Source organism: Ischnura elegans, chromosome 6, assembly GCF_921293095.1.
Source record: "Ischnura elegans chromosome 6, ioIscEleg1.1, whole genome shotgun sequence".
Taxonomy (NCBI): Eukaryota; Metazoa; Arthropoda; class Insecta; order Odonata; family Coenagrionidae; genus Ischnura; species Ischnura elegans.
The window spans coordinates 88,623,595-88,648,372 of record NC_060251.1 but is presented as its reverse complement, the minus strand read 5'-3'; the positions used below and the strand labels follow the sequence as shown (position 1 = coordinate 88,648,372).

Here is a 24,778-nt window from a genome sequence, read left to right as displayed (position 1 = left end):
TCTAATTAGAATACCCAACGAATGCTTCGTTCCCCCTCCATAATTTTCAGAATACAGCGAATGCAATTTCGTGCCCTCGCCTTCAACCATAAAATTGCCGGTTAATTGCAATGAAGATAGTCGCAAGTAGGTACCTCATTTTCAGGATGGACGCTGGATATCTCGCCGCAAGGCCTGACCACAGGAAACACGAGGGAAGGTAATTCACCCATTTGTTTCGGACTGCTGTCCGGACTTCGGCCGCCTTTCGGGCATAAAATGTTTTACGAGCCCAACGGCCTCGGGCGTTTAACTTGCCACCATCTCAACCGAACCAACCCTCATCCACTTTGAACCTCGGAGTAAATATAAACAGGAGTGCTAAAGGTGGCCGTGCAGTAACCGAGACCCGAGGCCATCACTGAAATCCCCAACTTCGACATTACTATTACTACTATCAAAGTCCAGGAGGCCCGATTTCACCCCATAGAAGGCCGATTTCTGTTGCAGCTTCGGTCGCATTTTAATCGGTTTTCAAAAATGCCAGCAGCGCGGTGATGAATGCAATGCGATCCAAATTATCAAACATTTTGCATTAAAATGATTGCAATTGCAAGGATTAAGCATTGAAAAGTTATGAATTTGATTTGAGGACTAAAAAAATCACTAATACTGATTCTTTACAATGTTTTCACAATAATGGGAAGTAATGAATAAAAAAGCTCTAATACGGTGTCTTTTCCTTACAATGATTACCTTTACCAGAAAAGATGTTGACTTGCACTAAACGTACATGCACACACATACTTTTAAGACTTCAAAATTCATTGACGGTCACATTAACTAGATGGAATGGTATTGTTTCATCAACTATCCGTGGTCCTTTACGGATATTTTAAGAAAAGTGTTGAAGTCTTCCAGGGAAGGAAATCAATCGGAATTATTCCGATCGATTTCCATTCCCAGCGGTTGATTCCGATTGGTTGCAATGCGACCGGAACTTTTTGTGCATGAAAATTTTCATTCCGACGACAATCTGAACTTTCGCGGTGGTTCGTCGTTATGAAAACAACAAATTATGAATAATTCCGATTGGTTTTCATTCCGAACGGTTCAAGCACATCTGTCCTAGTGAGGCCATTAGTAATGAATTGATTGCGTCAGCATTGTACTATGTCTTTACTATGTCAAAAGCTGGTCCAGGAAATTGACCTAGAATTCGTTATGTATACCTCCCACTTTCTACATGTTATACCTCCACTTTCTACAAGTCATTTGACATTTTTTAAGAAACTTTAAATTATTGGCACAGAGGTGTCAGCATGAATAGGTCATTTTCACGCACCGAAAAATGTAATTCCCAAAATCAAATCTCAGGTACGATGAATACGTAAGCACACACACCACTCAAAAAATTAAAGCTAACCAAAAAATTATTTTCGCAAAGAAAGAAACTCGCGCCAACATCAGGGATTCATCCGATGTCGCGATAATATGAAAATTCTTCTGGAAGACTCCGCGATCCGAGAAAAGCAACGGAAAGTAAAATGAGAAGGAACGGTGCAAAGGACTTAAAAGGCACTCGTCGCAGTTTGGGCTTGGAAAAACAAATAAAAAATTAGGTGGAAAACTTTGCCTGAAGGGCGAGGATGAGAAAAAAAGTTTTGGAAAGGAAGAAATCTGAGAGATAGTAGGAGAGGAATGGAGAAGACTAACGGGTTTTCTGGAGCCAACGTTGCCTCTGCTTGACGGCCGGGATGGATATGAAAATTAGGTTTCTTTAACGAACCTTCCCCGGGAAACGGAGAAAGAGGAAGGAGTGACGATGCATAGCGGCACCTCTACACGGAATACGAGAGAACCGGAGAAGTGTTTTCGTCCCTGCCAGTGGCTGGATAAGGGGGAACCCTGGATAAAACAACTAGGAGGCATGGAAAAGGAGGTTCATTAGTAGAAGATAAAAAAATCAAGGGAAAGGGAGAAGATAAAATCTAAGTTCCTTAGGATCTTAAATTAATGTTCTGGACTTCCCGAAAGTTTGAGATCATGCTTTTCCAAAATCCTCAGTCCAATTTTGAAACTTGGACATGACGTTGGAGCAAACAGACGTAACTAGATTACCATAATTAGAATATCACTGAACCGTCCGCTTCTACTGTGTACCAAGTAATCAACTGAGCAAAGCATTTAATGCGATGATACGTTTAGTTCCATTGAATTATGATTTAATTTACCTCGCTCCGGATGAAATGGCCCCATGAATTATTTTTACATTAACCTTCTTTCCCTCTCTAAGCCAATAGATATTGGAGCTCTATCAATTCGTAATGTTATAAGCAAACAGATAATGATGATAGTGATGATTCTGTAATCTAATAAGCAAACAGAGAATGAAGGGTCAAACATTGGTATACTCGAGAAACTCGCAAATTCGGGAGGAAATTAGTTCTTCTAGCAAACTTCGAGAGAATATTATGCATATTTGTATTAATTATTTTTTTTATACATCGACTCAGCGGATTGCCGAGACAGTTTTTAGAAAAAGATTTTCATTTATAGAATGCCGAAATATTTATCATTTTCACTACTAAAATGACCGTGGTTATTATGGATTGACGTCCATTAGCATTTGATCCCGAAATTCGTCTGACTTTATGAAAAATTTGAAACTTCTGTGCTCTAGCGGCATTTTTTCATACTTTCCAATTTGGAAAAAAATCTTCTTGCTGTGTTAGATAAAGAATGCTCTAGTTTTAAATTTAAAGATATACTTTTTGATTCCCCTTCTAGAAAATTCTGAAGAGATTCCTTTAAAAAACTGTGTCGTTTAAAATTCAAAATCAGCTGTAGTCAATATAGGTGTATTTTTTTCATTGTGGCTGAAACAATATTGTAGGTTTCTTAGTAAGAGGATAGTAGGACCCATAAGCTGGTCGTCCCTAGCGGATGTATCACGGGCATACACCATTACGAAAAAATATTTCGGCAGGGGGGGAATGAAACCCTCTTAGCCCCCCACTATAACTACGTGCTCATTTGAAGTTTAGACTCATATCAATGGCTAAGTTCTAACAACACGTATCTCAAATTCGGCCTGTTTGAGACAGGTATCTTAAACAAAGTGTAATAACACTAAAAAAGTAAGATACTAGCAAAAAAACAACTCCCTGTTTGCAAATGAATGCTTCTTTTTTCAGTTTTATGAACTTTTGGTTTTTGATTTCAGTGTACAAGTAAAAAAAATTATTCGTTTTTTTCTCTCCTGAGAAGTTGCTATTTTTGAGATACGTGTTGTTAGAACTTAACCATCGATATATTGACTGTGAAACGTAGAAATGGGATAAATTTCCCGATTATTTACTAAATGAAATGCGGTAAATATTTTAAATGGGACATCTTCTATTCATTTGATTTGCACCAAGCAGTGCAGTATTACACTTGCATCGCAAACTACAGGTCACGAAATATTCAGCCATGCCTAAAATAGCCCCAGGTTCCCCAAACCCTTAATCGTGAATCGCGGGCTCGCAAAGCGATGACCGTCAAACGTCAAGTGGATTGGTCACGAAGGTACGTCGACGAAATGGGTCACTCCACAAATGTTGCATCCTTACACCCGATCTACTGTCCTAATGTATATTTCTCTAAGATCAACGTTGGGAACCCTTCAATTCGGTTCTACGGAGGATTTTTGCGAAAGATAATATCACTTAAAAATTAGAACATTTAGAATAGCAGTCGACTGAGTTCTCTTTTCACCCAATCTTATCACAGTAACATAGGTATTCTCTTCCACATCCTTCATCACTTCTTTCATCTAATTTATCTGAAGCCTTCAATTATTGTTTTTACCATTCTTTTGTCCATCAAGCATTGTCTTCGTCCGGCTATCATGTATCACCATAAGAGCGATTAAGTAATTCTGTCTTCTTCTTACGAGCTTATTCTTAAGAGATCACTCCATCTAGTCCAACTTTTTCGACGACATAGTGTTTGCTTAAAACTTAAGCTCTAATCTCGAAACTTTTAGTGAACTTAGGGAAGAAGATCATAATTTTTCTGTATCTCAAGTATGAAAATTTTACCACAGATATAAGATTTATTATCACAGATATAATATTTCTTGAGAAACTAAACTTTAAATGTCAGATAAAAAATATGTTTGAGATACGGGAAATAGCTTGAAAAAGGCCTAACCTATACCCCCTAAAAATTTAACATGATAGCTAGATTAAGTTTTGCATGAGTAATTCGTCACGAAAAGCACATAATAAAAGGATTTGATCATCATCTTCTTCTTCTTCAGTTCTACAGCCCGGTGTGGGCCTTGGATTCCTCGATTATACTCCTCCATAATACGAGGTACATTTAAAGGTTTCGTAGCAAGCGAATTTTTCAGGGTAGGGTTTCTAGCCCTATGCCAAACCCCCAACATGGAGGACCAGAAATTATGCTCAGGGCTTACTCCCCTAGATTTGGCTTAGGTTGCGAAAGAGTGAGTAAAAGAGAAGACATATGCTACTGTGAAAAGATTAGCTGAAAGGAGAACTCAATGGCTTGTTTCTTACACATAAAGAGCCTCCTCTGCCCTATCATGGTGAGACACACTGAGACTATGGCAGTTCAGTCAAGACCTGTCCGGCAAGGCAGGCCCAACCATCACCTACACTCTCGCCGGCGTAGCCCTTGACATCATTATTACACACAATCCTTCCCGCCCGGCACTGAAGATGCCTTCGAAAAGACACACTAATCTCAGGAGGATGAAAAAGTCTCACATAAAATGCTTGAGATACGAGAAAACCTTGAAAAAAAGGCCTGACCCATATCCCCTAAATATTTTTGGTAGATAGCTTTAGTTTTGCATAAGTAATGCGTGTGCGATGCGTCCTATTTACGTTTTCATCAAACTTCTCTTTTCTCCCGCTATTCTCATAACTCACTAAGCTCACTACTCACATTTGATTTCATCATCTTCGTTAGCTCACCATTTCGAACCCTCCTACTCTATTTACGTGCTGCTGTCATCAACCAGGCCTCACTACCTGAAGAGAATCATGCTCCAGGAGTAACATTTGATGAATATTTTCATATGAACATGCAACTTACATTTATTTAGTGAGGTAATGTCCTACCCTAATTAAGAGCAGGAAGGAGAGCCAATTCCCGTATTGCAGTCTTCCTTTGTCAACCAGAGATTTCATAAATTCCATCGACTTTTTTCAAGTAGCTAAGTAAGCAGGTCAAGATAAATTATCTCGTAAATCTCACGCTGAAGATTCATTGAGATCTATCTAATTAGCCGAATAATGGATTCAACAGTACACTGCGTTATCGGACACCAATCGTCTTTGAAGATAATCTTCCACTATAAACCCCTATTGGATCTCAATCTCACTGAACCTACGCCAACAAGCGAATTGGACATGGAAATCACAGCTTCAAACAAAATGACAATCAAGGGGCTCAGTGAAGATAGAGGTAAACCCTAAAATTTGCATTTTATAATGGGAGTTCCGTTTAATAATCACCATTCTATTTCGCTGTACATTTATGGTTCGTAAGCTATTTATAATCCTTTAAATAAAACGTTGAGTTGATGCGCTCCGTGCACCTATCCTTTTGAAGCTGAAAATCTAATAAAATACTCGTTATCCCAAAACGTACTTATGTGGGATACCCACTTATTCCACAAACCCCTTTAATTTCTCAAGAGTTTTCAGACGACGGGATATTATGCCGAATCAATTAAACGCGCACTTCAAACTAATTAAATTTACGACGCAAACATATCTGGTCCTTTTGCGGTGCACAAACAGCTCCGCGGGAATTCATTCAGGGATGCACTCACATCACAGCGGCAGTACAATGTGCACGGGAGGAAGTGCGCCCTTGTTCGGCGGAGCGAATTACCTTTTGAAGCGAGGGTTAGTCCGGCCAACCCGCGTCCTGATAAAAGGGTTTCGATCCGCCTCTCGGGGACGATTCCTTGCCTTTGTGCCCGTGCTAATTGGATAGTTGGGTAGGTACCAGGCCCGCGCCGCAACTTCGCCGAAACTTTTCGACGTTCCGGCACGAGACAAAAGGTTGACGGCCTTCACGACAATGCCTCGAGAGCCCCGGAAGTGTGGACGAAAAACTTTTTTCTCTCTGCCTCCGTTTTTCGCGTGCTTTACTCGTAATGACTTATCTTTGCCTTTACAACTTACGAGACTAATTTATTTTCAGACAATGACGTGGTAAGAATTGCTCATGTTTGCATTTGGACACTTAAACACGCATTAAAGTAATACAGATGACACGTGATGCGATCGATAATCATTCAAAGAAGGCATTGTGTATACTTTGATAAAATCGAAAAATTTCAATGGATCAAAATCCAGCTAATAGCACTCCCCCAATAGCGTTTGAGTAATTTTTCCGTATCTCCCGTATCGAGTGACAACATATATATATCAAGGGTTATTCATGATATTCACAATTTGCTCCAGAATTTTAAAATTGTTGCTATACGCCAACGGATATACAATCCAGCAACTATTTCAAATGAATCTCAGTTAGGTTATTATTGTAGGCACGCTTTATTTTGTTTGTGTGTCAAAATTTAATACTCGTTTTCATTTCAAACCTTGATGATGGTTCATAAATAAACTAAAACTTCGGAAAAATTGCATTTCAATTTAAAGACCGACACTCCATGAATCAAATTTAATATTCAGATTAGATTTTTTGTTGAGTGAATAATAACTTAAACTTTGTTTTTCCACGGAATCTTTTTTCTTTTTTTTCCACATTTTTTTGCAATCTCTCCATAAATTCTGAGAAGAAACAAAGTTTAATTACGCATACAAAATTTTCGGCGAATTCCACCAAGTATCGCCGGAAATCACCAACTTTATTAACCCATTTCCACCCACAAAAATGTCTGCTTAAGATTTTGATATAATAATCAGGTGATTTGATTGGTCTTAAGGTGATGGTAGTCTTAAGTTATCCTGTTCAAATAATTTAATGATGCATTCATCAAACAGTTTTCTCATGACCGGTGGCCACATTGCAACGCTGGGCGGTAACCTGTCGAAATCTTATGGGACCCATTTGAATAATTGATAACTTTGTGTCATCGAATATCGAACAGTGTAAAAAGCTCATTATTCGAGGTATTCGTTGATACTACTATTCGAACGTCCCATCTCCACTAAAAAGTTATACATTAAGGCATCAAAAGTTTCCATTCCTTAAATTCATGGTTTATTTGCTAGATGGTTGTGAGCGACGACGGTAAAAATACGATCAGCGAGGATTAGTTTTCGGCAGCGTCCACCTCTAGTGTTAGGCAAACTTATTCTTTACAAAAATTAGCAGTTGTCATTAGACGTACATGAATAACGTCCAGAAAATATCAGAAAACTATAAAAGTGGTAATAATTCTTGATCAAATGCTAAACATTTAACTGTAGCGTTATCTCCACTTTTATCAAACTGCAGAATAAATGTAGGGGAAAATTTGATTCGTAATAATGATATGCTTAAATTGAATCTTAGAATGTATGTATTTAAGTTGACAATCTTTTTAAAATGATATTGTATTATATTTATGATTGAAATAAATGATAATATAGTTACTGTTTTCCAGAGACTTGTGCCACTTTCACACATCATCACCATGTACAAATATATCTTTATTATTACATGCACAGCGCATCGCGACGGAGATGAACGTGGACGCAGTGTACCTGGACCCGGCGCAAGACGGATTGGTGGTGCACAAGGGAGGCGGAGCGGCAGCCGAGGCGGCTGCGGCCGCGGAGGCGGGCGACGGTGGCGTGGAGGAGGACGAGGAGGGGGACGAGGGGGTGGTGGATGAGGGCGGGGGTTGGGGTCCGCTCGAGGAGGAATTGGCGAGGCGGCGGGCGAGGGTGTGGGAGGTGTGCAAGGCCAACGGCATGGCGGGAGGTGGAGGCGAAGCGGACGAGAAGCCCCCGGAGCCCAACGCGTGGGAATTCTTCATCGACGAGAGGCACCGGCTCGTCTGGTGCAACGTCTTCAAGGCGGCCTCATCATCGTGGATGTACAACTTCAACCTGCTCGGTGAGTGGCCAAGTCAAGGGATACGGTTTTTGAGCGCCTCGTTAAAAGTAACAAGAATTTATTGAAACTTTTGTCACATGTTCTTTGAGAGACGCATTTTCGACGATTCAAAGAAAGGGGGGGAATCCCGTGTACCGTTTATGAGATATTCGGTGGTGAAATTAGGAAAATTTGACGTCAACTCACATGGAGAAATTCTGTTTTCTCGAGCTAGCGAAGATGTTTGAATAACAAGACGTTGTTGAGCACGCACTGATCAGGAGCAAACTTTTGTGACAAATATAAATACCTACGGGGAAGCATAAGTTCATGATAAAATAAGTAAGATATTTGCGAAAAACTGTCTGAAACTGGCAAGTCGGCAGGGAATCTCAGGTATCGACATTGCAAAAAGGAAAACCACAACACCGACTTCGCCTAAATTTCGCAAATATATTTAGTTTCCCGGATTTTTTATAAGCCTTATATATATTTTGTTTATAAATAAATATATTTATTTAGCATTTCACTCTTAGATTGTGAATATTTAGTCATAATGTGTCGTCAACGGTTTAGTGTGCAAAGGTATGAAGCAGTGTTGAAACTAGTCAAGTTGACAACTGTAAATACCTTTTAAAAAATCATTTTTGGCGTCTACATTGTGCTGAGGAGTAAAATTACACTCACATTTCATGCCTAATTATGTTTTTTTCTGTTTGATTTTTTGCTATATTTTTGTGTAAATCATAGGCAGCCCGAGTACATCAATTGACTTCAGCTGGTGCCGCTCTAACTACCTTCAGTAAAGTTCATTTCTTCAATCATGGCATCGGAATTGAGTCCAGAGTTGCGTTAATAATAATAATTACGTTTATATTCACCAAACTAATTCATACTGCAGAGTCCCAGTCAACATATGGCGTTATTTTCAGATTTTTAGAAAAAAAATTTAACAGCTCTGGTTTAATCGATTAACTCAATCATGGCATCGGAATTGAATCCCGAGTTGCGTTAATAATAATAATTTCGTCTTTATTTACCAAATGAATTCAGACTGCAGTCCCAGTAAATTAAATGGCGATATTCTCACTTTTTTTAATTTAAACAGCCCTGGTTTAATCGATTTCACGAATCACCGCTAAAAAGTAGAAAATAAAATAAAAAATATTAAAGAAAAACAAGATTTCACAAAAACAGTATAAAATGCACTAAAAATTTAAAAAACTAAGCTTCTCATCATTCGGAGGATAAAACGTGGGTGGTGATTATGTTTAGATATTTATTGCGTGCTAATCCTTACCCACCTATAAGGATCTTCCACACTCGTGCCTGGACATCCATTTTACGCGCAACACGGAAACAGCAGGGGAGACTACGTGATGCCATTATCACGTGATTCCATTATTAGTTATTACATTTGTCACTATGGTTCGTCACCTATCGGCATTCAGAGGCACTAAAGAGTGAGCCTTCCCTATGTATTCCTATTTTATAAATATCTGTCTCATTTGATCCTTTTGCAGCTGGCTACAAGGAGCAGTATCTGCGGAGGTCCAAGAAGTCTCCGCTGGCCTTAGCAAGAGAACGCTTCCCACGGCCTTCGGTCGAACAGCTGAAGGCGGCTCTGCCGTACTCCCTGTCCTTCCTCATCGTGAGAGACCCGTTCGAGAGGCTCCTGTCTGCATATCGGAACAAGATCGAGGGCTTCCGGCATAAATTCTATCGCAAGATGGCCCGTGAGATGACAACGAAGTTCCGCGTGAAGACCACACCGGTTCCAGGCAACCGGAGGATTAACAATTACCCCAAAAGCGAAAAGGTGCGTACATTTATCTCAGAGAGAATAATGACTGAATAAACTCCAAATGATCTTTCATTTGCAACTGGAATTACAATCTAATATTCATTGCATAGAAAATTTTTGCAATGTGGCTCAGTTAGCATAATCAATCATGGTCACCACAACCAAGACGTTAATAGCGAAAATTTCAAACTTTGATCTCCTTCCTATGGCACTTGTTCAAATTCAGGCATAAAAATTAATTTTCATGCTAATATGTAGCTAATTTCATTTTATAGTCTGCAAATGTCCATAATCCCCTGCAGGAAAGTGTGAAAAGCTATCGAGATTACCGCTGAGTCTTGAGCTGGAATGCTGCCATTATTGCCTATATGATGAAAGTATTGATAAAATCTGATCAACCTTTTTTGAATTATTTGGCAATTTTGATAAAGGTGCTAAGTTGACTAAATCAGTAGGAAAGAGTCGATTTTGAAAAAATGATTGATTAATCAACCTAACTAATTTTATCTAACTTTCTTATAACTCTCTTAATTTTATCTAGCTTTCTAACAAGCAATGAGAGATTCAGTATTTAAAAGTCTTTTATTTTATTATTCTTCCTTCTTCATATTCATCACAGTTCCAGCTAAATTACTGCTATTCATTATTGTCCAAACCACATCCTCAAAATCTCATCTTCATCTACCCTATAAACATAAGGGATGCTCGCCGGAGTCTTGCAGATAAACAAAGAATTGAATTTAGAGCTGGATTCATAAACATGACATAAAAAAGAATGAGTAAGGCCTCAATTTCGGGGCTAACTTCCTAACGCTGGCACCTAATCACGTAAATTATCCATTCAGGGTCCCCGGTTCTTTTCCTGGGTACTGGAAACTACCAAGGGAGGGAATAATATGAGGAAAGCTTTTTTATTTTTTTATTTATCTTTATCGCCCCGATAAGAGCGCATTTAAGGTTTTCCCAGAGGGGAATATATTGTGTAACACCTTAAGATGATCACAAATTACTATGCCCTTGATACGGACAACTTACTGAGGCGGAACTCCAACCCGCGACATTCGATTAGGCAGTCGAGAACTTTATCCCTCTGTCAACGAGGCCGGTGAATGTCTTTTAGCAGTTCTTGTCTTTTTTAGTAAAACTTTTTGAGAGGAATCTAGAAAAATCGTCCAAAAATGTTTTCTAAGTATTTTCAAGGAACTGCTTAGAGACCTAATTCCATCCCACAAAAGGCTGATTTCTGTGGCCACTTCGGTAGCTTATTAATCTGTTTTCAAAAATGACTGCTGCACGATGGTTGAGCGGAATGCGATCCACTTTTTTCCAAAATTTTGCAGTACTTAGTTTGTTGTTGCGATGAATAGCATTAAAAGTTATGCATTTGATACATCACATCATTATGTTAATAAATATCGGTTAATCCCCTAATTATAGCTAAGAAAATTCCTCGAGAAAATCGGATCACTTTGACCGTATGCGACGCGATTGATGACTTTTGCAAACCCATTTAAAAGATAATACCTATAAGGCCGTTTTACACGGGGCACGTCATTGCGCAATCTGACGTATGGTGACGTCAAAACGGGGTTATTTAAATCGGTGAACTGCGAGAACGGATGCGGGAATTTATGACTTCGAGATGGCAAAATAACCCCGCATTCTCGCATTCGCATTCTCGCAAATTTAAAAATATTTATAGTGCTAACCTGCGCAATGACTTGCCCCGTGTAAAACGACCTATAGAGACCAACTTGAGAATACTCTTTCGCAATATTCGTGGTATTTTAATTCCATTTCTATACACTTCAGGCTCAGAAAATGGAGAAGAGCCCCACCTTCTCCGAGTTCGTCTCGTGGGTGATCGCCTCGGCCAAGAGGACCAAAGGCACCCGTACTAAGGGCAGCTACAACGGCATCCCGGGCTTCGACGAGCACTGGGCGCCATACTTCCGCTTCTGCACGCCCTGCGCCGTCAACTTCACCGTCATCGCCAAGACAGACACGCTCAATCGGGACGAGGAGTACATCATCGAGAAGACGGGCATCGGGCCGGCCATCGGACGGAAGCCCGGCAAAGGCAAGGAGGAGAGGCATCGGCCAAGGGAGGCCGTCAACGCCGCCGTCGGGGGCCGAACCCAAGACCTCCTGCCTAAGTATTACCGCACGCTGAGCAGGGAGCAACTGGACGGCCTATACGATATCTACCGGATTGATTTCCAAATGTTCGGCTACGACGCGTCCAAGTACTTCGAGATCGTACCACCAGCATCGCCTTAAAATCCGCTATTACCGCGTTCCGACTCCACTACCCTTCGCGAATAAAACTCCGCTACCAGCCCAGTCGGGATAAGCTGTATAAACGTCAATATAAAAAAATAAACATTATTCAAGTGTAAATCAACGAGGCCACTATTCCCGACAGATCTGCATTAATATTTTCATTAGACAACGAACGTCATCTGTTGAATCAATAATAATGGAATGATGATACCCCCTATTCGAGTTAAGCCAAAAAAATTCGCAAGTTTTTGGGAAATACGCTAAATTCGAGCATTTTATTCATTCTAAATAGATGATAAATCATCCAACTTTAAAAATTTTTCATCTGCTCATACAATTCGGATGAGCTTGCGTATTACAAGATGAAGTACTAAGATCCCATTCCAATTTTTTAGCTGCTTGAAATACGCTATCCCCTCGGTAAAATATGAAGCATGAATAGTAATTTCTACCCTTTAATATACAACTCCACCACCGACCATATTTTCGATAAAATTATGCCATTCCCAAGATGCCTTGAGAATGATATTAGAGTGTGGAAAACATGGTCGATAGTGCAGTTGTCTTACAAGTGTGGAAAATTACAATATTGTTTTATGTTTTATCATGGATGCATTGCATTTCCACCACGTCAAGCATGAAATGATTTCATAATATACCCACACTCAAATTTTACGCAATTCCCCGTTTAAAATACAGTAATCAGGTGTATTAGGGATCCCGGGCTTCCTTCAACTGATCCCATAAACTGTGTACGGGGAGTATCAGAATTCCATTGTTCTGAGTTCACTGACGTCATCGCATGGCGTGTGGCCAGCAACGCGACTGCCAGTATCCATGGAGTTTACCTCGAGTAAACGGAAGAATTTAATTGAGTTGCGGTCAGAAGTAGGCCGGCACTGATACAGAATTTATGACACTAAAATGTGCGGGTTTTGAGGCAGGCGATAGGATAGTCTGGAAGAATCGACATTCCTACCGCCAAGTCAGACTGTTCCATTCGGCGGCAGACCTACACAGTGTGTAGTTCTCATAACCGTCAGACCCAACGGGTTGGTCACGACGGTTGGATGGTTGTTTGGAATGCGAGTAGCGAGTTTTTGCTGAAGAAAATGTAGCGGCCTGGGGCTGTCAGCTGTTATCCAAGCAGGCACCAAACAGGGGAATGGCAGTAAGAGAAGTGTTCACGAAGATCTATGTAAAGAGTTAGATGGATGCCTGCGTGGATATTGGTCGCGCAGCGAAGCGAGGCTGACTCTGATTAACCAACATTGCGTAGTTTTTCATTCATTAAGATTACCATTCCTTTAAAAGTAGACCTTAATCACAAATATTCCATAATATTGAAACAATGACCCATTTTAAAGTTTTTTTTCCGATTCAAAAAGTGTACGTGGACTGCAAGGAATACAGAGGGTTGCCCTTATAAATTAAACACTTCCTTTTTTAACAAGGAAGTATTCCATTTCGAAAATTGACTTGAAAATGGTACTGTAAAATATTATGTTCTCAATTAATATTTCGGTACAAGAGGGTCCAAATGACGCAAATAACAGTGAATATCAACGATTTACCAACATTACGTAGTTCTGCTTTTATACAGTATACCATTCCTTAAAATCAGCCTTTAATTACGAATACGACAGTAAATTAATTACCTGCTTCACTGCATTATCGGCATAAATTAGAGTTCGTGGACTACGAGGGATGAACAGATCCCCAAGAATATATAAAAATAATAATTTTCTAACAGGGTGATATTTCATTTCGAAAATTGAATGGGAAACAATATTGTAAAAGTTAAATGCTCCAAATTACATTTTTTCATCTAGAGAGTCCGAAAGAAGTGAACGAGAGTCCATATTGGAAATCGGTTTGGGGAAGGGGTGAATAATGTGGCTTATTTTTGTCTCCGCGGATTATGGACAGCCCCTTCAAAGCAACCGGTGCGGTTTTTCGCGGAGGGTCAGTCGTTAAAAAACAGCGGAGTGTGTCAGGGGATGATCGTTAATACAGGGTTCCTCGATCAAAAAAAAAGACGGGGGTCCGTCGTTAAACGGGTGGGAGTCATCAAAAGGAGAAGAGGTCGTTAAAACAGGGAGAGTGGTCGTTAACGTAGCTTCGGAGAACGATTCTGGGAAAATACCTTCGGGTCTCGGAACAGCTCGCACGGGGTCTCCTACATACTAGTATTGTAAAAAAAGAAAGAACGACGGGGGTCACACTTTCGCGACCGTTCGGAAGTGAGATAGCAAGGGGACTGGATAAATGAAGCTCAATTCCATCCCGTTTATGGCGATTTCTGCTGACACTTCGATCGAATTTTAATCGGTTTTCAAAAATGCCCGCGGCGCTGTGACGAAAGCAATTCGATCCTCTTTTTTCCAATATTTTGCAGTATAATGTTATTAATTGTGGGGGATAGCTTCCAAACGTTGTGAATTTGACAGATCACATCATCAGAACTATTGATTTCGGTTAACACACATAATTATACCTTGTTTAGCCTTGAAATTCGGATCTATTTGTCTGTCAGCGACGCGAGTGGCGAATTTTCTAAACCCATTTAAATGCGCGGAGGGTGACAACACTTTAAGAGGACGATTTGAGGATCCTCTTTTGTGATATTCGTTTGAGATAGGTTCTCTGGACCTTGTGAAGGCTTTCGCGTTGTGGCGAAGATTCATTTAAGAGGTTTACGGAATTTGCACCGCGTTTGTCCACCTGTGTGGATTTTTCTGGCACACATGCGAGAATGCGTGGATGCGAGACGGCAAAATAGCCCCTGCTCTAATTCCAAGCTCGTTTTCTCGCAATTTCAACATTTTTTCAGAGCTAACCTGAGCAATGACGTGCCTCGTGTAAAAAGGCTTTAAAAGATGGTCGATACCATCACTCTGCAATTCAGTGACCTGGAGAAGTCAGATGCACGGCCCGCGAAACTGTAGTTTACACAGATGGATACACGCGGTGTAAATCCCGTAAACCTCTAACAATAAGCTGAATCTCTGGAGGATGGTTAAGTAATCCGATTGCCTAGGAGTTTACCCCTTTTATTAAATACGTATTCGGGAGAATTTGTACGCGACGGGCTTGTCAGCCCTTCAATTTCAAAGCTAAGACTGGTTTTACGGACATAGGAGCTTCAATCGCGAACGAAAATTTCATTCTTCCTCTCTGGCTTTGAAGAAAAACTACTACTGCCGTAGCCAGAAACGTTAATCGGAGACGAAGCTAATTTTGCTCGCGAGAAAAAAAATATTGGGATACTAAGGAAAAGTATTTTACGATAGGGGAAGACGGGCCGAAAAAAATTGAGGATTATCTGCGGGAAGGTTCCCAAAAAAAGCACAAGTTAATAGATATAAAAATATTTTACGTAACTACAAGGGAGAGTACCCAGAGGATGCTTAATCGGATTAATTTCTCGCCTTTTGTAAGAGCGGGAAAGAGTGCTGCAAGCTAAAACATATCAAAAAGGGATGCGAATAGATACGCTTCAATGACTATCAGGCCAAGTAGACTAAAAAAAAGACAAATGAGATAAATTTTTATAAAACGTGTCAAAAAGAGGACATGTTACCATAATCGAAGCGCCACAATTGCTTATATCATCTAACTCTATTCTTATTATCAAATTTACATGTTGTTCGGGCAAAGGTTGGTACAGGCCAACTGATAAATTTTCTCAAAATATTGTACACAAAAAATAAAATATTTAATTATTGTTTACTATTGGAGTGTTTTAAATGGAATAGATAAATGTGAAGGAAAGAGGTATGGGTGTACTTTGCATCAAAGTATGGCATTCTCTCTGTTTAAATACAATGTAAACTGTTGTGATGGGTGTTGATACATGTAACACACTATGTGTCCGACGTTTGTTAAAAGTTTTAAATAAAGTGCTATTGGATGGAATAAAATAAACGTTTCCAAGCCTCCGGTGTGCTAATTTCTTGAGTATCAAAATCATCATTCTACCACTATCAAACAAAGATTATTCAACACATTTATTTATGGTCAGTTTTTTCCATTCCGGTGATGTGCAAATACTTCGTTCCAAGAATTCGTAAAAATACTAGGGATCCAGAGACTTCGCTGCAAGCGAAAATGCACCCATATAACGACTATTTACCACGAAGCCATGAAGTGACATGATACCATTGCATTAAGATTTTCAAATAATCAAAAAAATAAATCTTACCCCGGGATATTGCAAGTTTGACACATGCAAACTATAGATAAGTCATAACTTCTAAAAACATAACGATTTCTTGTGAAAAGAAAACAATAATCAAATCACAACTCTCACCTAAGCCAAAACCACAAATTACCAGCGGCTCCTCAAGTATACAAGAACTGCCATAAGAAAAAAATCCCCTGGACCGGGAATCGAACCACGGACCTTTGGCTTTCGGGGGCACTGCGCAGACCACTACGCTATCCAAGTTCTTTGGCGTGTAAAAAGAACCTAGGTACAGCGTAGTGGTCTGCGTAATGACCCGGAAAGCCAATTAAGGTCCGTGGTTCGATTCCCGGTCCAGGGGAATTTTTTCTTATGGCAATTATTGTACATTTCACCGCCGTTCACGCGGCAGAATTAGAAATATTACGGCTACTCAAGTGTTTACGTAGTTTCAAATAGCCACTAAGTTGATCATAGACTGTACATTTCATATCAACCTTACATATAAAATATGACTGTATTGAGAAAAGGACAGAATAACAAGAGAATATTTTTAAAATATTTACAAGAGTTCGTAATTACTTTCGAGTTCAAATTCAATAACTTCCTCAACCTATAGTTATGACTTCAACTTTTAAGTCTGCCGTAGGAAGTTATGCAAGACCCCGATGTGGTAGGCTACCCGAAATACACACTCTTTCAACGGGAAGCATCTAAAAACCCGCAGGCGACGTCAGTATTTGAAGCATTATCCCTTTTTAAAAACAACAATAACAAAACTTAACTCCAATATACATACATATCCAACAACATAAACAAAATTTTACTCCAAGAAATGCGAAATCCTAAACCAATAAAATAGAAAACGATCGCAAATAATTATGGAAAATGTTCAAAACATATAAAAAGTCCAGCAGTAAAAACCTTTTGTGGGGTTTGGACCGTACAGGCTTGGACAGTATGCAGAGGACACTCTAGTTCCAGCTTCATGAAGGTATGCTGTGAAGTTCAACATTCTAACGATATGATGGGGCTTTAAGCTGTGCACTTCTACCCCCTTTCTCTTCATAGAATGTATGTGCTCATACTAGACTTCCCTAAAAAATTACTTGATTAATGCAAAATTGGCCTATGCAATCAGTCACCTCTTCCAAATATGTACCACTATAAAGATGGAATAAACTAAGTAGATAATCGAATAAAGGATAAAAGAGACTAGCTTCTAGGATGGCATCGAGAAATAAGCGAATACTTATGTATACATGAAAAAGAAAATGGAGACCAGAATGAGCCACTGACACAGATGTCCAGCTCCCACATTACACCCATAGGCAGATTCGTCTCCGATAATGAAAAAAATTGTCCAATAGCTAAATAGCTCACACAGCAGGTGATACAATAGAGATTTCCTCTAAACACAAAATAATATTTTTCATCAGACATTCCACTGCTGGCCGTAAACCCAACACTACTGCAGTAGTTAATGTGGATTCTTTATTTTGCTTTAAACTTTTATGCTATTCCAGATGCAAAGCTTCCACTAAAGGTATCACAAAAGGTTTAAATTCACATAGGGAAAAATCCTGTTCGCAGTATTAATTCCATCATTAGAACTGTTTCTCATCCATGGAAGCATTTCACAGAATTTTTTTCAGCTGCAAGTGTAGTATGAAGTTGAATCAGTGCCCATATTTAAGTAGCATAGAGTTAAATGAGATGGAGGGATACCTTTGGTGGTTAAGCCAGGTAAGCTAAAAAAATAAAGGAAACTAAGGGAAGACCCAGCAAAGCTTACACATTCAGACAAAATCAATTTTCAACCAGAAGATGGAGAAATTGAAATCAATTTTCTTTCTCTTTTAGCCTTACTATTTGTAACACAGTAGCATTTTAATCTACCACTGCCCAGCTAAGCCACATAATATTGCTTGATAAGTTTGTAGCAAACAGTATCCAAAAAATACAGACACATCTCTCTTAAATATTTACATTAAGAAGGGCATAATAAAAATAGAATACCAAGACCATCTACGATTATTAGAACCACTGAAGTACTGCGGCTATGCCATAGGGCAATAATTTCACTTCAAAAATGTTTGTTCCTACTGATTTTAATACGGCCTTTACAGAAATGATTAACTTAGGCTGTGATATAGTTAGCAATCTATATATTTGGAATTATGGAATTAAGCACTGTTAAATTTTACTAAAATCTTTATCCTAGTTTGCAAAATTAGGTGTCCCTACAAATTTCCAGCCATAGCATAGTGAGCCAGCAGGTTAAAATAGCATATTGCAAATGGACTTCATCATTAACCCCCATAGGTTCAAAGAGTTAACTAATAATCATCATCTAACACTAACTCTTACAAAAACTCCAACTGCGTTTAAAAATGATCATTCTACCAGAGTCAATGCATCAATGAGGAAACTTGATTATCCCTACTGCTGTTTGTGGAGTCTTAATTTTGCCGTGAACATAAGTTTGAACAGATTTACATGTTATTAAACAAACACCCAGGATTCATTGTTATGCATAAAAGTATAAAAACAAGCAATGAACTTTCAGCACTAAAAATAACAATCATTGGAATTAAATTCAAAGTCAGGCTTATTTCACGGAAAATATCTCAAAGCAAAAAATACAGACATAAATGGAAATGACAAGAGAAAATAGAGAAAAATAATAAAAGGTAAATTACAAAAATCACTGGTAATCAGCAACTCAACTGGGCAACATAAGAAGTACAAAATAATTACACATTATTACATATTCTTTTTCAACAATTAACATTCAAATTCTACAAATTCCAATCCTCCTAATAATGAAAAATAATCATAGGTGTTAACTGATCACCTCAACGGAGCAAGGCGATGCTTCAAATATTGCAAATCCTGTAATATTAATTTTTCCCTTAAAAAGCAAACTGATGAAACTAACTGTCGAGGGGTGAGGAGTCGGGAATGACCACAAAAGTGCTTGAGTCAATTATTCCGCTGGAGTTAAACCTTGTTCCAGAAGATAGGATTACCCATCCAACTAACATTCAGGGATGGAATAATGGAAACAGCTGAGTTATTCTAAGTGAGGCACCTATTACACTAGATGAAGCTGTGTAAAAACAGTCAAAAATGGATTATCCACCTAACTACCTTTTTCCCAAAGTAAGATGTTATTTCTCAAAGTACCTAAGTTAGAGATTAATATCACTGTTCCTTTCAGAATAAGAAGTGCAAAACTCAGCCTTTTGTTCGATATTTCAATCCCATTAATTGTAGTTATTATCACAACAATAATGCTTCCTAAAGTCTTTCTGTTTAATCGCTCTTGCTTGTTTTCACTGCCATTCAGATTATCCGTACCATATTACCACCTACATATTCTGAGCCTCTTCCCGTCTTGTTAACATCAATCCCATGAAGCCTAAAATTCGGTGCACTAATTTCCTATGCCAAATAATGAATTCACTTTGGTGTACAACAAGCCTACCTCTTCCACCTTCCGAAAATTAAATACTACTTCATCATACCTTTTCCACAAAGCCTCTCTTGCTTTCTATCTTTACCGGCATATTCTACTATTGATCACTTACATTTTGCGTCAAATCTGTCTCTAAATTCTTCCACTTCATTCTTTCCCCCATTTTTCTTACCAAATTCACTGAGATATTTGTTTCTTTATCCTTCTCTCCATATTTCCAATGGACCACTTAACCACTTTTATTACTTACATTTTTAACATTTGCTAACCCTCCTCAAAGACTGCATCTCTTCCAACTCATATGAAGTATTGTCCACTACTTCCTAGTATTAACTTCTCTAAGCCTCTCAAGAGCTGCTAGATTCACTTCCTCTCACATTTAACTTTTCTAAATCTTTTGCTTTAAAACTTTAATTTCTCTCCCACTATCACAAATTTGTGGTCTAAATCCCCATTTTCTGCACGAAAACTGAGTGAATTTTTCACATTAAGAATTATTTATACCCTATCAACCAAAGGAAACTTTCCGACCATGGGCAATTTTAATAGGTGATTTTTAAGAGATGTTTCCCTGAGCTCTGTGTCTCATGCATGCATTAGTAATCTCGGGCGAAGTAAAACTCCTGACTACTCGTATAGCATCTAGGTCCCTGTGACGTCCCGTGGAGTGGCATAGCATGGGTGTCAATCTGGCATTTTCCAAATGAGGTTAAAATTGACCATTAAAATCCATCTAAACTGGGATTTCTAAAACCAAATAATTTATATATTTTGAATACATTTATGTTGGGTAACGAATCGCAATCAATGCCTTTCGTTTTCTTTGATGAATGAAACTAACCTAAAATGTATTAGTCATGCATTGTAATTGGAGAAAAAAATTGGAGAGAAGAACATAACCTGATTACCAGAATATGTGATACATTTGAATGGAAGAAAAGAGGTGGCCATTCAATTAAGGTATTAGCAATGACATTTTTGCATAATCAATAGAATCTAGTCTTCCTTAGCAACAATCTCACATCCACACCAAAATACGAGAGTTAATGACTCTACATTGACTAGTTTTGAAGGAAAGATAAGCATATGGTTTGCCCATGAACACAGGTTTTTACAGGGGAGGTGACAGATGAAAAAACACAGCACTGAATAGCGAATGAAAAGGAATAAACTTCTCAATCTTGTTTATTGAAAACATCATTAGAAAGAATAGCAAAATTTGAGTTTTGACATATCTACAAAGGCAAACTAATGCTAAATCAAGTACAATTCCTAGTCATAATAAATAAAATTTAAACACATTTATCAAGGCTTACAAACCAAAATTTACAATAAATATGAATCACCAACTTTTAACTTAAGATACCATAATAAAGCTGATTCTCAGTTTCTTACAAATAAAATGAAGTCAAATACTGAAAATCCATTTTCATTTAACAACAGTTACACACAGGTTTTACCGCAACTGAAGTGCAGTTATCAAACCCATTTATGTATCAGTCTTACCCCATGATCTCTCAATAACAATCTTACAGCAAGCTGTTGACCTTTTAAGTTCAATTAGAGGACTAGATAATATTCTCGCACAAATCCTTGTCCATTTTCACACATGCATGCTTTTCAAAATAAATGTAACATGTACCAACTATATAACAGGTAAAGAGCAACTCATTTCAATAGCCTACATTCTGTGAAACTCGGACAACTGCACCAAACTTCCAACATTTGATGGCTATGATGTTCTAGGTAGTTATATCACTTAACAGCTATAAAATTTGCCCAATATATAGAATCCATAATATTGACAAATACTTTCCCGCCATCTAACATTTGTGCTTGATAACAAAGTTGAATTATACATATATTTTACAGGCACTATATTTTTCTCCCTTTTGTATCCTTTTGATTAGCATGCAGGGCCTAACTTCTCAACAATTACTGAGACCCATCAATTACAGCTCTTTAGCATTTCTGGTATCAATGTTGGCAGATTCATTCATCCACTGACCATACATTATTGAGCATGTATAGGTTAATGACAGATTAAGACAGGAAATTAACTAAGTACTTAAAATATCCACACATACTTAAGCTATCAAACATCAACTGAAAATGAAATAGAGCATGAAATTAAGTGGAGAATTGTATGGGGACCAAACATAAATTAATAACTGCATTTGCATCGCAATGATGGTAAAAACCAAACATCACACACACCCATGTTGCACAAAACGGAATGAATGAAAAAATCAAGTATAAGATGTCCATATTTACGAGTACAAAAATTCCATCCACTCCTTTTTCTATTGTTGAATACTAGAGAAAGATTGTTAACCTCAAGATTCTTAGAATTCTCCAGAGAAGAACTCCAGCATTAAGGCTATGAACTGGAAATTTTATTAGTAACAATTATATGTACTTATATGCTCTACTTAACCAAGGTCTTACATCAGTCTCACAAAAATATCAATACAACTAGGAGATTATTACAGTCTAATAGCATTCTTATGGATTTGCTTCAGACAGTAAATGCCTGTCTTATAGAAAAAGAGTCATAACTTCTTGTAAAAAGCAATTTAAGTCAAATGCCTTTTATTACATAGGCATGGCTTTCAAAAGACTTCAGCAACTGAAAAATTGAGAAGAAGAGCCAATTTTATCTTTTGAATGCTCTAGCTATGCGAAACTATACTTTAGTCTCTTGAGTGGAACAGAGATAGTCTGCTTGGCAAAATAAATAATTTGTACATATAAAGGAATTCCTGAATTCAACTTAATTTTTGAAGCAGAACAATAATTCCCATATATCAGTTGATTATTTTAGAGGTTGAAATCATTCACACATCAAACTCATTGTGATCAGCAATCCGACATATAAAATAAGTTTTATCATAACTGTCTTCATTGATAGTTGATACTCATGTCTTAGCTACTAATTCCACATGAGCCATAAAATTACATACCAACTACTCTCATAGAAATCTTGTAAGTACTAATGCAAAACTATTTTAAAGCATACTAATGGGGTCTTTCATCAAAAATGTTTAGTACAAACTCTCATTCAAAAACACACACATAAGACATTATGGCCACTTCTTTAAAACTACCTTCAATAAAAGAGGCCTGATATTTAAAATCTTAAATTCTCAGTGCGTAATATCCAACTTCAGCAATGTACTGAATTCCTAAATTTCACGAATAATCTGATGTTCAAGTGTGGCTAAGGCACAGAGAAAGTAAAATTTCTCAAATTTTATGCACGTATTGTAATCTATACTCTTTAAAAACATTCAAAGAGTGAGAAAAAGATTTACATGACAAAATATAATCATTAATTAAAAATAATAAGTTCCGCTTCTATGGCTAAAGAATTCTTGATAATGTGTAATCACATTTGTTGCTTGTTCCACATAAACTTATGTTGCATAAGGAAAAATAATAACAAACACCATGAAGAAAGCAAGTGATGTAACCGAAAAAACCGGAGCATTTGAATATTATGATAGGAGAATGAGTGAGAAAATGACAAACCTATTTTAGAAAAAGTAGACCAGGTACGCAAAACATGAGACCAAAGCGATTCATTAAATATCAAGAAGAGTAGGTTTTGTTTCCTTGGCACACTTGATAACAGATTGAATCAGCTTGACAAAGCCGGTATCCTTAGGTTTTTCAAGTCCACGTAGAAGACGATTCTTCATGACTGCCACAAATTCTCTATTAGATAGCTGACCATCCACTGTGAAATAAAGAGAGGACCCAAATTAAAACAGATCAATCACAAAATACAAAAACACAATGAATTACATTAGGAATGTATTCCAATGCTATTTCATATTTCTTTAGGAACATACATAAATCTATGGTATACAATGAACGTAGGATTAAAATTGATACATACATAAAAAACTCAAACAACATTATAAAGGCTTCATGGAAAGTGATCAAAGATAATACAAAATCCTCCTGTGGAACCCTGACCCCCTCCCCGATCTTCTTTAATGGCACTCCTTGCTCTGATCCATCAATCACTGCAGATAGCTTCAATAAACAATTCTGTTACTCACCCTCAACCCTGAATTCCACAATTGATTTCAAAGTAGTCAACCCCGAACAGAGTATTTTTCTCTTCCCAAGCACGCAAACTGAAATTATTCACATTATTCACTCCTTCAAAAATAGTTGGTCAGCAGGTACTGATGGTATACCCATGCCTATAATTAAGCATGTTGCCAAAGTCATTGCTGGTCCCCTTTCTGACATATTTAATACCTCCATATGCTCTGGAGTCTTCCCAGACCTTTTCAAATATGCTTCAATTACCCCAATTCATAAGAAGGGCCCTCTAAATGACTCGGCAAACTACAGACCTATATCTGTACTGTCTGCCTTCTCAAAGATATTCGAAAAACTCTTTTACCATCGTGTAATGAGTTATCTCAAAACCTTTAAAATACTGAAAAATGCCCAACACGGTTTCTGTAAATCCAAATCCACAAGTACAGCCATCTTTCAGTTATTAAACCAACTATGCACAGCTTTTCAGGAACGCAAATTAGCAGCTGGTGTTTTCTTTGATCTAAGCAAAGCCTTTGATCGAATTAATCATGAAATTCTCCTCTCTAAACTGCAGTCAGTGGGCATCTTGGGGAAAGCTCTCTCCTGGTTGTCATCATACCTAACTGACCGTCAGCAATTTGTCAAATATACCTCCAGAACAGCAAAAAGCATTACAGTAGTTAAGTCAAATCCCCTTACTGTGAAAGCAGGAGTACCACAGGGTTCTATACTAGGGCCATTGCTATTCCTAATTTTCATTAATGACTTGCCAGACAAACCCCTCCTCCAAAATGCCATTCTATATGCAGATGACACCTCAATCATTTCAAGTGAGGTAAATAGGAGCGACCTAGTTAATACCACACAAAGCAGTATCAACAGCATGTCAGAATGGTGTCATGATAACGCCCTTCAA

At 38.1% G+C, this 24,778-nt stretch overlaps 2 protein-coding genes across 6 annotated transcripts in view; one reads left to right on the top strand and one right to left on the bottom strand.

Moving 5' to 3' along the window:
* The first annotated feature begins 7,884 nt into the window (after nucleotides 1-7,884).
* LOC124161130 (carbohydrate sulfotransferase 11-like) lies at nucleotides 7,885-12,375 on the top strand. Its single transcript, XM_046537360.1, has 3 exons — nucleotides 7,885-8,070; nucleotides 9,573-9,868; nucleotides 11,666-12,375. Exons 1-3 carry the CDS (start codon nucleotides 7,926-7,928, stop codon nucleotides 12,131-12,133), a joined length of 909 nt encoding a protein of 302 aa, XP_046393316.1. The 5' UTR covers nucleotides 7,885-7,925; the 3' UTR covers nucleotides 12,134-12,375.
* An 8,597-nt stretch (nucleotides 12,376-20,972) lies between these two features.
* The window catches only part of LOC124161128 (calcium uptake protein 1 homolog, mitochondrial), a 107,610-nt gene continuing 103,804 nt past the window's right edge, over nucleotides 20,973-24,778 (bottom strand). For all 5 annotated transcript variants that reach the window (XM_046537357.1, XM_046537354.1, XM_046537356.1 and 2 more), the window contains one exon: nucleotides 20,973-23,542. In XM_046537357.1, the coding sequence (XP_046393313.1) occupies nucleotides 23,388-23,542 (155 nt within the window). In that variant the 3' untranslated portion in view covers nucleotides 20,973-23,387. The remainder of the gene's footprint in view (nucleotides 23,543-24,778) is intronic.